This window comes from Geospiza fortis, unplaced genomic scaffold (assembly GCF_000277835.1).
Source record: "Geospiza fortis unplaced genomic scaffold, GeoFor_1.0 scaffold27, whole genome shotgun sequence".
Taxonomy (NCBI): Eukaryota; Metazoa; Chordata; class Aves; order Passeriformes; family Thraupidae; genus Geospiza; species Geospiza fortis.
In genome coordinates, this window is record NW_005054329.1 from 6,273,129 (window position 1) to 6,287,237 (window position 14,109).

Below are 14,109 nucleotides of genomic sequence, written 5' to 3' on the forward strand. Positions count from 1 at the left end.
AGATTTTTCTTCTGGGTCACAGTAGTATCAAAATGCAATTTGGAGGCCATTAGGAGACGGCGCCTGTGAAGACACAGCACGTCGAGTTTCTGATTCAGGGGCTTCCCCAGGAAGGGCAGGTGGCTCATGTGAGTCCCCACTTCTTCTCTGCTTCTCTGGGAAGGTCAGTGACTGCTGCTGCCTTGTCCTGGGGTGGAGGAGCTGGAGCCATGCTGGTAGGATGGAGCTGCCTGCCCCCAGAGCAGGACAGTGGCATGTCCTCACCCCTGACCACCAGCCCAGGTGTACAGGTGTACCCAGGAAGAGGCTGCACACAAAAATCTAAAGCCACAAACCTCAGGGACCCCTCATGAGAGTGGGGGACTTTCAGCATCAGTGTTCCATCTCACTGGTACAAATGCAAACTGAAACTGCTTTCCTTGAGGAGAATCTTAACACTGATAACTCGTGTTTACCTGCAGTGACCTTTTAGTGGTGAGCTGTGGGGCCTCTCTGCTGGGGCCACCTGCTTTTTCACATTATCTGTGTGTGTGTGGAACGAGGGGATGAGCATCAGAAGGTCATAAGAGGCCAGGCTCATGTTTTGGCCAGAGGGCATCCAAAACCACCTGTGAGCTTTGATAATTGAGTGTGTTCCACGTGGATTCTTGCTCCAAATGTTCTGCTCCAGTTCCTGCTGCTGAATGTTTGCTTGTTCTCCTCTCTGTTCCTCAGGCACCTGCCTGGACTGCCAGGAGAACACGGAGGGGGAGCACTGTGAGCTCTGCAAGGAGGGTTTCTATCGGAGCACCCAGCCTGCCCACGGCTGCCAGCGCTGCCCCTGTTCCACTGTGGCATCCACTGGCACCTGCCACTTAGGTGAGGCTCTTGTTTTGCTCTAATTCCTCATAATGAAGGCTGCTCTCCTCAGTTACATTGCCCCTCAGAGTGTGTCAGCCCAGCAAGGTGTTTTATAGCCTGTGGAGCTCCTGGTTGTGGGCACTGGAAGCAGCACCTGCTGTGATGGGTCCCTGGTGCTTGTGTTGCCTCTTGTGAGAGCAGCTGTGCAGGGGAGGGATCAGAATCACAAAATGATTTGGCTTGGAAGGGATCTTAAATTCTGGTTCCAGCTCCCAGTGTGTTGCTGCAGTCTGCTCTGAAGAGCCTGCAGAGTTTTGCAGAGAAGCTGCTGAGCTCGTGGCAGCCAGGAGGAGGGCAGGAGATGCTCAGCAGTGCCATGTAGCCCTCCATACTTCTGAGCCTGCTTCTGAACATCTCCATGGGACTCCATGCAGAGATCTCCCAATGTAACTGAGACAAGTCAGAGCTGTAATAGTCAAATCTAAGCCTTTTTTTTTTTGATATTTCCCTAATCAATTTTGCAAGCAAGCTGCTTCTGGCTTTGTACAGGCCCAAAAGTTCCTTTGGATCACAAGCATCCCTGATGTAGTTCCAGCTGTTCTCTGAAATTGCCTGTTTGAGATGGAAATGTTCAGGAATAATAATCTATTTCCTTAGCAACGTGCTGAGTTTGCTCTGTGAGGTTGGTACAAGGCATCAGAACTCCCCAAAGCTGTTTTTTCCCCTGCTAACAGAGAAACTGCTGCAGTTTAAAAGTTGTGTTTTCAGCTCAAAATTTGAGATTGGTCAATACTTGGTGGCTGATTTTTGTCAGGGTGCCTTGTGGTCAGTCCCCACAGAACAAACCCCACAGCAGGGGCGTCTCTGCAAGGGCTGTGCCACATCCCTGCTTTGCTTTCTGTGTTCTGCAGAGCCTGGCGAGAGCGTCCCGAGGTGTGACCAGTGCAAAGCAGGGTACACTGGCCTCAACTGCAACCAGTGTGACAAGGGCTACTACAACTCAGACAGCATCTGCACGAGGTGTGAGTGCAACGGGAACGTGGACCCCGCGCTGTCCCCCAGCGTGTGCCGGCCCGACAGCGGCGAGTGCATCGGCTGCCTGTACCACACCACGGGCTTCCACTGTGAGCTCTGCCAGGAGGGCTACAGCAGGGACTCCCAGGGCACCAACTGCACCAGGAAAGGTAAAAAATGCTGCTCAAGTCAGTGGCAAGGCTCACTGTGCTGCTGGAAAAAGGTTGGAGAGGGAATGCTGGTAATTGTTCGTGTTAGTTTAGATTCATCTGGACTCTGGTGTAGAGAAGAAAACCAGATCTTTGTAACAGAATCAAAGAATGAACTGGGTTGGAAAAGATCATCTAGTCCAACCTATGACCTAACACCTCCTCATTAATTAAACCATGGCACTGAGTGCTATGTCCAGGCTTTTTTAAACACATCCAGGGACGGTGACTCCACCTCCTCCAATTCCAGTGCACAGTCATTGATGCCTCCTGGCCTTGAAGGGTGGTTTAGAATTAGCTCTGTAACCACCCTGATTCCAGACCCTGGCAGGCACTGCTAGTGAACAAGCTGGAAAAAACCCAACCCATTTGTAGTGTATTTAATGTACAATGAGAGAAAATGGTTCTGGAGTTGCTCCTTCAGTGGTTATCTGGAGGTTGGTTTTCATGGTGGAAACATTACCAGTGTGATGTATTAGATGAGAGAACCCAGAGTTCAGGGAAGTATTTGGGCACAAATTTGTCCTTGTCGTGGACAGATTCAATTCAGATCTTCCATCAGGAGCTAATGTGGTTTTCACTCCTGTGCTGCTCACTGGGTGTGTAATCACAGAGTCCTTCCCTGCTCAGGGAGATGATCAGTACAGCAAAGTTGGATGCTCATTAGCTGTAACAGGGCTGGAAATGGCAATTTTACATCAGCTCATCCATGATCTGGATGTGTTTAAAAAAAGACTGGACATGGCACTTGGTGCTGTAGTCTAGTTGAGGTGTTAGGGCATAGCTTGGACTTGATGATGCTAGAGGTCTCTTCCAACCTCATTATGCTGTGATTCTGTGAAGGCACATAGAGAGGATATTCAAAGGACCAAAGCGAGTGTTTTCAGCCCCAGAGCAGGTGGTGCTCCTGCTGCCATGGGTGGCACAGCAGGGACTCACCCTGGTGCACTGTGGCTCTGTGCCACCCAGCCAAGCACCGCAGCCTCCCTGGGACCGGGCACGTGGCCTCCTGCCAGAGCTGCTCCACTGCACGAGGCAGCAGCAGCTCTGCAGAGCCGGTGCTTCAATCAAGCAGCTGGATCTGAGGCTCCCGTCAAAGCTGCCAAAGCAGCCCATTGAGGGAGCAGCCGCTGCTCTCCAGCGCCGTGTCACGGCCCGGAAGCAGCGCCGGGGCCAGAGCCCCGCACTTCACCGTGATGGTCCCGGGAGTGCCAGGAAATGTCTTCACCCCAGGCCTCCCTGCCAGCCCTGAGCTGATGCTGACTCACACATAAAGCCCAGAAAAGTGCTGTTTCCTTGCTGGTGAATCAGCCATTGTCTTGGTTCTGTTTTTTTCCCTACTTACAGCTTTGCCAGGGATTGAGTGTTGGTGAAGGAATTTGGAAATGATGACTGAATTCCTCATGCCCTTTTCCCAAAGCCAGAGGTTTTCCAGGAACTTCTTGCTCCTGTCATGCTGCTTCCTATTGCAAAATTTTGCCTGTCATGCCATAGAGAAATGCCTTCTGGCATTCAGCACCCTGAGTGTCCTTATCAGCCTGAGGGAACAGAGGAGCTGTTGCAGGGAGGGGACTCTGAGCAGAACCTCAGTCAGGTGTGTGATGCCCCTTCCAGAGGAATTTCTTTCTCAGTTGCCTGAACTGGGAATGTGACAGCCCAAAGTTAAACTTGTGGGAGTTCCCCTGAGGGCCCGTGGCAGGACATGTGCTGAATATTTCCAGCTCCTGTTGCCATTGGAGATGGAACTTGGTGCAAAATTAATCCTTCGGAAGTGACTCTCCTCCTCAGTCATAATTACTAGATGTTCAGGAGAGCTGGAAGCTGGATCTATACAGCATGGCACCATCAGCTGTAATTGCTGCAGCTGTACATGGATTTAAAATGAAGTTGCTTTTCTCTTGGCAGGAAGAGAGTGGGAAAGAGGATGCAGAGAGTCCTGTGGAGCAATAGGTGCAGAGAACATTCTGGCTGATTGAGGCTTCAGCTTGTGGAGTGTTCCTGTTGCCTGAACTTGAGAATCTAAAATAGATCAGGTTATTCATGTGAGGAAATGCTTTATTAGCTACATTTGTGAGCTTAATGCTACAGATTTGTGGTGCTCTCTGAGGCCTGTAGCTCAGCAGGTTTGATGCAGGCGTAATGAATTCACATCCCACTTCTGAGATCGCAAGGTTAACCTGACTCCTGAACTGAGAAGGGAGTTTATCCATGGCTGCTGGAAGCAAGGCAGGTTCTTGGCTATTTAGGAAAAGACAGAGCACAGTCTGGCAGTTCCCGTGTTCTGATCCTTCCTGTGGGCACCTATGCTAGCAGCTGAAACCAAACCAGGATCCCAACTGGCCTCTGATGTGTTCAAAAGCTTCTGAAGGACATCCACAATCTTTTTTTGTTGTGATTTGGTGACCTCCTGCTTCTGGCTGTGTAGACTGGGGATCTCCGTGTGGCTTGTGTATGACTTCATTCAAAAGCAGAACTGAGGTTATTTTGCCCTTTTACCTAAAGTGGTGCAAACACTGAGCCCACTGCAAAATGCTGGGATGGCTGAGTAGTTGTGGTTCATTTCTTCAGTTTTGATCTTCTTGTTTGTACAAGTAGAAATAATAATACTGTGAACAAAGTCCTACATCTGGTGCACTGGTTGTGAAGGGTTTAAGCTCCTGGAGTTGCTGTGTCTGAGTGTGCAGCCCACACAGACACCAAGGGACACTTTGGTTCAGAGTCTAAACTTGCTGAGCTTAGTAAAGTCCCATTTTCCTGGTCTGAACAGGAGCTGGGCTGGGACTTGCTGTCATCATGAGCTCCTGTATTGAACCTTGAATCGTGACTGCTGTACCTGTCCCTCAGCACCAGGCTTTTCAGAGGAGTCCTGTAGTCCATGGGCACTTAGCACACAGCATTGTATTAAAAAACCCCACACACCTCCCTGGACAGACATTTTCTAAACTGCTTTGAAAAAATACCAGTTTAGCAGTGTAGCCTTAATTGCCATTAATAACTGTGATATAAATGTCAAATCTCTTACATTTGTGTTCAATTTTCAGCTCAGCAGATTTTTTATTGATCATTTTTTAATTTGTTTTGTAGAAGCCACTCCAGAACCAAGGGAGTTTACAACTTCTGCTCCAAATACCACCAAGGCCACATCCTTTTCCACGGCAGTGCTAAACAGTACTTTGTCACCAACAACTCTACAGACAATATTTCCTATAAGCTCCTCTGACAACAGCACCTCTGCTTTTGCAGATGTTTCATGGACTCAGTTTAACATCATTATTTTGACAGTGATCATCATTGTTGTGGTCCTACTAATGGGCTTTGTGGGTGCTGTCTACATGTACCGTGAGTATCAGAACCGAAAACTTAATGCTCCCTTTTGGACCATTGAACTCAAAGAGGACAACATCAGTTTCAGCAGCTACCACGACAGCATTCCCAACGCTGACGTGTCGGGGCTGCTGGAAGATGATGGCAATGAGGTGGCCCCCAATGGACAGCTCACGCTGACGACTCCCATGCATAATTTTAAAGCTTAAAAGTCATCCAGCTATTCCAAAGTTTGCTTCTCAAAAAGTTACAGGGCTTGTGGAAGGGGTGTCAGGATCCGTGCCAAGGCTCCATGCAGAGGAATTTGCTCTTCAGATACTCTCTGGTGCAAGGCGTGCTGTAGCTTGCAGGTGAACAGGAGGCAGTGTAGTGCACCTGAATTTCAGGTAGTGTGGTGAAATGCATTCAGTGTTCTCCATAAAGATCCATAGAATTCACTGTTGTTATAAGCTGGATTGTGCTGAATTGAAACTTTTTTTATGAAGAGGTGGTGGGGTGGAGAGAGCAGAACCCGATGAGGAGTCAGAAGCTACTTGGTTTCCAGCCAACCCAACACTTGTGTCTTCATCCTTTAGTTTGAGAAGTAGCTCATGAATTAACAGTGGAATTTCAGGAAACAGATCTTTGGAAAGGCATCATCTTCATTCCTGACAGAAACTTACTTGAAAAGGAGAACAAAAAAAAAAAAAGGGAAGTAATTGTTCACTGTACTACCAAAAGGCAAGTAGGAGGAGTGAGTTGCACACTGAAAAAGTCACCATTATCTGTTCCCACTAAGCAGGGAAATGGGAAAAAATCCTAAGAACATTTGAGTTAGGGAAGAGACTAAGCTTTTCCCTTTCTGAGTATTTATACAGGGTGATGATGCTATTAAGACATAGCAATCCATTTTTTTCTAGGAGTTAATGAACTTGTATAGTTTCTGTGCAAGGGAAGACGACAAGACATCTCAGGGTTGCCATGTAAAAATAAAAGCCAGGCTTACTACCCTACCCTGATAGAAATGGTGTGTTCTGTATATAAAATGTAATATATCTTCTTGGAATTGTATTTGTAATTATTTGTAAAAAAGACAAGCAACCAACTGACCAACCAAAAAATCCCCAACAACAAAACCATGAGCCCCTCCCCAACCTCCCCCACTCCCCAGGTCATGTTTTATCCTCTAGGTTTTAATTGTACAGCGGTTAGTGACATTGTTTAAAAAAGAAAAAATCATGAGGATTGTTTAAAATACTGTAAATTGAGATGGCAATATTGTTGGAGCTGGGCCTCTGGCAAACACCAACTGCTTAAAGCTTTTCTTCCACTGTCATTGAATAACTTCTTTTTTAGAGAAAATGTGAATGCTCCTTACTTGTATCTGTCAAATTTTGCCATTCCTTCAAATACAGAGTGAATACCAGTGTTGCCATGACTAGGGCTGAGTAGGTGTCCAAAAACTGGATGCACTAATGTATTCCTTGCTTTTAAGTCTCTCTACAAAATGCAAATACGCTGTCACAAACACCCTGAGAGCCTGGGCTCATTGGCTGAGGTTCTCCCAAGTGGGTGCTCATTGTGTGGAGGGATCCCAGTGCCATCCCTGCTGAGCTGACACGGCAGGGGGGACGTGCTGGAGGGCTGAGCTCAGCCCCTTGGCCTCCTGAGGGCCAAAGGTCTCCTGGATTTGGGTGGGAGCAGCTTTGGGATGAGGAGCTCTCAGGACCCGATGAGCGCTTCGAGGCTCGGAAGGTAAAAGGCACAGATGCTTTCAGAATTTAAAGTAGCACAAGGTGGTGGTGGGGAATCAGCTGTTAAAAAAGCACTGCAGGGAAGAGGTTTTTCAGATTCCCCTGGTTTTGGTGGGAGGCTGGTGGGCTGTTAGCAGAGAGAACAACTGACAGGCAGCACTGCACAGGAGGTCACACCACGGAGCTGCTGGGTTGGTACCTGCGGTGTCTGTGCCTCGGGACAGGGGCTGTGCAATCTCTCCCACCCCTGGAAATCAAATTACTGCATGGAAACAGGGCAAGAAACAAATATTTCCAAATCCTCACTCTTGCCCAGCCTCAGAGCTGCAGCTGCATTGCTGTGTGTGGTGGGGCAATAGTGATACAGAAGCTGGTGGATGTATCCTCTGAGCCAGGAAAAAGTGAATATTTCTCCAGATGAGAAATGGTAGAGAGAACATGTTGGTTATTTATTTGTTTTCAGTGCTGTGAGGAGGTTTCTCTTATCTTTGGAAACTTTGCAGGGGGGTAAGTAGGTGATTCAAACACATGCTCAAAGATGCCATTTCTGCCTCAAAAACTTGCTGCCTGATTTAAACTTGAGGCATGGCAAGTCAGAACGAAAATTGTTGAGGGTGACCAAGGGAAATGATGAGGGCAGAATGTGGAATTGCATATAGGCCCAAGCTGATGGAAAAAAGCTGATGGAAAAGCTCCTGTTGCCTGCAGTGGGCCAGGGTGAGGTCCCATACTTCAGGTAATAAATCTGGCTCGTGTCATTGAGAGCAGTGTTACTTTTAGCTATAAAACGGGGGAGGACTGGAGGAGAAAATCTGGATATTGCTAATCCTTGAGTTACTCATCAAACTTTTAAAGAGCAGGGTGGTGACAAACCAGAAAATTTCCTGGAAGTTGTAATTATTTAGAGGTGCTGATCTAGTGATACACTTGCACTTGGTCACTTCATGGGGTGAGGAAAGGTAATTTAGGAAGTGTTGGCTTCTGGGACTGATGCTAGCAAGCAAATCGAAGGACAGGTTGTTCACTTTAATGTTTCTAAAATACTTTCGCAGATTTTTTAATCTCTGCCACAAAACACCTCTTCCTTAAATTTTGCTGTGACTGTGGGCTGCTTTGTAACAGGAACAGGCTTGGATTTTGTCTCACTGTAGATCTAGGGACCATCTGCTCCAGCAGAGCGTGGGCTCAGGTGCTGAGCCCTCCTAGTCCCTGCCTGCCACAGCACAGGAGGTGCTGGCACCTGGGCTGCTTCTGACCTCCAAAGTAATCCAAAGGCTTTGTGTTTGGGAAGAGGAGGAGTCAGGATGCCCTGCAGGGTGGGACAGCTGCTGCCTGTGGATTGCACAGCTGGATGAAGGGATGGAGACAGCCTGGAGACGTGACGGGAAGCTTGGATGGGCAGGGGGACCTGGCTGCCCAGATCTGGATGGCACAGGATGTTCCTGAACAGGGAGCACAGTGAGGATGTGGCACTGGCACCGTGCTTGTCAAACGGCAGAATGACACAGCAGCACCTCCTGCCACCCAGGCCTTGGCACACAGGAGCAACAGTAATAAAAGGAGATCAATGCCTCAGCAGGGAAAGAATAAACAGCTTCATGTTTGCCTTTGGTGATGTGAGATCAGCTCATCCTTGCTCTTATCAGTTCCCCTGGCACCATAGGAGGGGAGGAAGAAGCTGAGCTGGTTCTGTCTCCAGTCACCTTGAGTTGGGTTGTATTTGGAGGGGTGACACTTGTGCCAGGGTACTGAGGGCACCAGCACCATGCTGTGTGTCATGGCTTGTCGTGAGGCTGCCCAGATGCTGAGCTTTGTCCTGAGGGTGGGGTAAGGGCAGCAAAACCAGAAGTGGACTCTCAGGGCTGTTTTGATGCCCAGCTGAGCAGCCAGTGAGGCCAGGGGAGGGCACTTGGTGACTTGTGGGGCTGAGGTGGCAGTGAGGTACATGAGGTGTTCCTGATGGCCACTGCAGCACCTTCTGCCTGGGAATGCTGGCCAGCTGCAGAGCTGTCACAGAGAGGGCACTCATGGCATGGGACAGCAGCTGCAGAGCAGAGGGGAGGTGTGACAGGGCAGGGCGGTGGTGGATGTGGGAGAGCAGCTCCAGGCACCGTCCTTGGCAGGGTGAGGGCCCAGCTGGTCTGGCTGGGGTGAGCCCAGCCCGGCAGTAAAGGCGGAGGGACAGAAGGAGCAGATGAAGGGCACAGAGCTGGGGTGGGGCAGGGCTCGGGGCAGCCTGCAGGGCTCTCAGCTTGGGGGAGCACTTGGTGAACAGCAGACATGCAGAAAAGTGATTGAGCTAATGAGGAGAGATGATCTCCAACCTCGTGGACCACTGTAGCTGGAAATAGCTACGAGGAGCACTAGCCCTGGGGAGCTGTCAGGAGATGTCAGCCACTGGAATGATAATTCCCTTGGACCAGGCTGAGCAAACTTAGCAGGCATTTAGGAAAGAGGAGGGGAAATATCCAGCATCCTTCAGGTATCCTGGGCCAGTTAACCACTGCTGTGCAGCATCATCCTCTTCAGTGTTACAGGCAATGGAAATGTGGCAGAAAGTTTGCACAGTCTCCTTTAAATAAAGGATATAAAAATAGTTTTCTCTTTAAAGTCAAGTTTTAGAGTGAGCTCCCACAGGACTCTGCTCTTTATGTGTCAGAGGAATGGATTAAAATAAGAAAAATGTGGGCCTTAAAAGTTGTACTTGCTCCCATCTGAAACCCATCAGTCTCACTCTGCATCCAAATACGGCGTCCCCTAAGCATATGCTATGCTTACAAAGGCATTTCTAAAAAGAAAAAAAAAAGTGTATGATTTGAATATATGTCAGAATTTATACAGAAGAATGTTATTTAAAATGAATAAAAATAAATGTATATAATTTGTATCTATGCCACTTGGATTTTTGCATTTGTGTTTTTGTTCATTGAATTTCAGCAAGAGTCTTCCCAGTGACAGAAAGGATTGAATCCAATCTCATCCCAGTAATAACATTTGTTCCAAGAGAATTATTCCTTCATTATGCCCCTGTATGTGAGATGAGAACCAAGACACAAAAACGTTTTCTATCACACATATTTATAAGCACAGTTGACATTCTGTGTTGGAAAATCCAGCTAAAAATTGAGCCCTCTGATCTCTTGTGTCTGCTATGAACCATCCCAGCCCTCAGCTGTGGTTGGGAGCCCCACTGGCAATGACTGTTTTCCCACTGTTTTCTGTATCATTCACATGGACACATTTTGTCAGAGATGTGAATCACTAACACGGAAACCCTCAGAGCAAAGCTGGAAATGGGATGAGGATATATTGTATCAGATTTTTCTTCATGACCACAGATGGCTTTCAAAGGCCATTTTTGTTACAGATACTCTGAAATCCACATCTGTGGCATCAGTTCTGGGAGTGTTTGCAGAGGGGCCTGTGGAGAACTTGCATTTCCTTCTTACCTGGCAGAGTTAGGAAATTGATTTTGTTTTGCTAACACAACTGCTAAAGGCTCTTTTTTGGTGAAAACTGTGTCTGACTCTTCAGCCCTTATTAAGCAAAGAACTTGGAGAGGTAAGGCTTCATACACTGAGTGAGCACGTGGTTTTAAGTGTTCATTCAGATGTTTGACTGAGCCAGAGCTGTGTAAGGAAGGGCCACACTGGTGAAATTCAAGGAGTTTATCGAGACCTGATTTGCATTAGCAGAGCAGTTGGATCGTGCATGACTTAACTTAGGAGGAATCTTGCTGTGAACTGTGTGAGGAGGAGGCAGAGCTGAGTCTGAACCAGGTCCCCAGAGCAGGGAGTGAGAACAGGAGGGTGAGGGGGACCCGTGTTCAGCTGGTGGTGACATCAGCCCTCCCTGTGCCAGCACAGCACAGCACAGCACAGCGAGCAGCTGGCTCCCGTCCTGCTCAGCTCAGCCCTACCACTGCACTCCCCAAAAGTCCTTTCCCAGACTCTCTTTAGGGCTCTGCCTGAGGTGGGAAGGATCTCCATCTGCCTTGAGAAGAAGGAAAGTTCCATCAAGGCTTCCTGGCATGAGGGTTTAGTGTAATCTCCCCAAATGTGCTCTTAATGAATTTAAGGTTAAACAACATTAAGCAGATTATCTGAAGGCAAGTTGTTAACTGCTTCTAAACAACATTTCCCAGTCCTGTCTGCCCCTTGCAGCTTCCTGGTGCTACTGCAGCTTGTAAAACATGGGGGAGTGCAGTAATTTCCCAGGGAAATGTTCCATCCTGGCTGTGTGTATACAAAGAATCATAGAACCACAGAATGGTTTGGGTTGGAAAGAACCTAAAAGATCATCTCGTTTTCCCTCCTGCCATGGGCAGGGACACCTTCCACCAGAGCAGGTTGCTCCAAGCCAGCTTGGCCCTGAACACTTCCAGGGAAGATAGACAGGGATGTATGTCTATATATCCATATCTTTGTCCATCAGACAGCCACTTCATGAAGAAATGAACTTCCCTGCTGATTTCCTTTCGACTCCAGTGTGTTGGACATGGGCTGTGACTCTGCAGACTCATGTGCTCTGTGTGCAGAGTGATTTACTCTGCACTTGTGGCTGATGGATGCTGATTTAAAGACCTACATCAAATATGTAAAACCTTGCAGAAACCTTAAACAAGATTAAACAAATTGGTATTATCATTTCAAGTGAGTGGACTTAGTCATTTTATGAAGATCTGCTCTGTAAAGGAGGAAAACTCACATTTCAGCCTGGCTGACCAGATCCTGGTGCCATATGGCAGACCTGATTTTGTGAACTTAATTTCAGCTTGGCAGAGGCCACTGCAAAAGGGTTTCAGTCACATAAGGTGACCAGTGTCTCTTGAGGTCTCTCATGGGGGAGTTGAAGGGACTAAACATCCCTTGGGGTCATCAGACCCCAAATGCAAAGCATGAGGCATGTCCAATTGGACAGGAGATGGGCTTAAGAGCTTTACTTGTGCTAAGCAGTGCCTGGCACTTCTGGCAGTTTGGGACTGCTGCAGCTCCATCATGCCCTTGTACCCATAAAGCTGAAAGAATTAAGCAGGGATGGGAAGCCCACCATGACCCTACACATCCAGAGCTGCAGTGGCTGCTCCCACCAGTCTGGGGCATTTGACAGGTGAGTGTCAATCTAAACAGCGCAGGTACATGGAGGAAATGGAGTTCACAGGGCACCCGGCCAACTGGGAATAATAAACTCACAGAACTGGGAATAATAAACTCATGGAATTCATGGCCTGTGGTCAGCCCTTATCCGTGGCCTAATTCCTGTCTGGCTAAGAGTGCCCTTGAGACAGCCTAGAGGAAAAAGTGAGTGAAACCTGACCTGAGTTGGTACCAAAGAGGAAACCAAATCCAAAAGAGGAAACCAAATCTAAAGCACAGGGTCACTCCTGCGCTTCCTTGTGTTACAGAGAATGGTAAGAGCAAGTCCCAGCATGAGGCACCACCTGATGCTCGATGCAGTCTGGGGGCAGAGTGGCTGGAAGGCAGCCCAGTGGAAAATGGGAGTGCTGGTTGAGAGGGCTGAATATGTGCCCAGGTGGGGGGCAAGAAGGCCAGTGGCTCCTGGCTTGTACCAGCAACAGTGTGGCCACAGGAGCAGGGCAGTGATTGTCCCCTTGCTGAGCACGGCTGAGCTCCTCGAGTGCTGTGTCTGGTTCTGGGCCCCTTGTGACCAGAAAGACCTTGAGGAGCTGAAGTGTGTCCAGGAAAGGGTCTGGAGCACCAGGAGCAGCTGAGGGAGCTGGGAAGGGGCTCAGCCTGGAGAAAAGGAGGCTCAAGGGGGACCCTGTGGCTCTGCACAACTCCTGCCAGGAGGGGACAGCCAGGGGGGTCAGGCTCTGCTCCAGGGAACAACAGGGACAACAGGGAATGGCTTCAAGCTGTAGGGGCGAGGTTCAGGTTGGACATCAGGAGAAATTTCTTCACAAAATGGGTGATTAGACATTGGGAAGGGGCTGCCTAAAGAGGTGGTAGAGTCACTGTCCTTGGAGGCGTCCGAGGAGTGACTGGACATGGCACTCAGTGCGCTGGGCTGGCTGACAAGGCAGGAATTGGTCAAAGGTTGGATTCCGTATCTCAGAGGTCTTTTCCAGACTAAATAATTCTGTGAGTCTGTGGTGATGTAAATAAATATTGCACGGAGGCATTTCAATCCTGCACACGGGTTCTAAATGTATTAAAGGAAGGCAAGGATGCACAGCAAGGAGGGTCTGGAGTTCCACCTGTGCCCGGCGCTGTTCCCCTGGCCATGCCCCTGAAGGAGGGGCCACAACAGCAGCATTTAGTGTAGTTCAGCATTTCCCGCTGTGCATGTTCAGAAATGTCCAATGCAGCTGCATTTTCTCCCACAAAAACTGGGAGAGCCGACACGCTTACAACTTCGCTTTAGAAAAGAAACCTCCCAGATCATTCAAAATCCGCCTGCACGGATGATGACAGCGGCTGCCTGCGCCCTTGCCCGTTGCTATGAGCAGTGACCAGAATGTGGAACTAACGCGTGTTTATTTCTTCCGCCAAGCCCAATGACGGCTGTGCCCTGCGGGGAACATGGTAAACATCAGCGCCAGCGGCTCTGCCAGGCTCGGCAGGAGCTGGGGCCTGGTGCCTCCCTTCCAAAGCCTCTCTCAAATGGGGACAGTTTTGTAGCAGAGGCGGGGCAGCGGCTGGGATCACCCTGTCCCCTCTCGCACCACCTCAGGCGCCCCGGCCCCTCGGGCTGTCATCCCGGGCTCCTTCCCTCACTCGAGATGGCGCCCGGCCGGCACCCGCCCCGCTCTGCCCTCAGCCAGCATGTCCGCTGCTCGCCGAGCTCGGCCTCCTGCCCTCGTCAAACATGGCGGCTCCCATTCACTTCCCATTGTGCCCGCCCTCCTCGCGCTCCACGGCGGCTTCAGCGGCTTCAGCGCGCTCGACGCAAAGATGGCGGAAGCGATTGCGAGCGTTTGAATTCCAGGGAAGCCGCCAAAGCCGCGCACAAAGGCGGCGGGCGGCGCC

At 49.3% G+C, this 14,109-nt stretch overlaps 1 protein-coding gene across 1 annotated transcript in view; it reads left to right on the plus strand.

Annotated features, from left to right (window-relative positions):
- The window catches only part of MEGF9 (multiple EGF like domains 9), a 27,816-nt gene extending 17,800 nt beyond the window's left edge, over positions 1 to 10,016 (plus strand). The window contains exons 4-6 of the mRNA XM_031057319.1: positions 715 to 858; positions 1,752 to 2,024; positions 5,148 to 10,016. Of these exons, the coding sequence (XP_030913179.1) occupies positions 715 to 858; positions 1,752 to 2,024; positions 5,148 to 5,596 (866 nt within the window). The 3' untranslated portion in view covers positions 5,597 to 10,016. The remainder of the gene's footprint in view (positions 1 to 714; positions 859 to 1,751; positions 2,025 to 5,147) is intronic.
- The last annotated feature ends 4,093 nt before the right edge of the window (positions 10,017 to 14,109 follow it).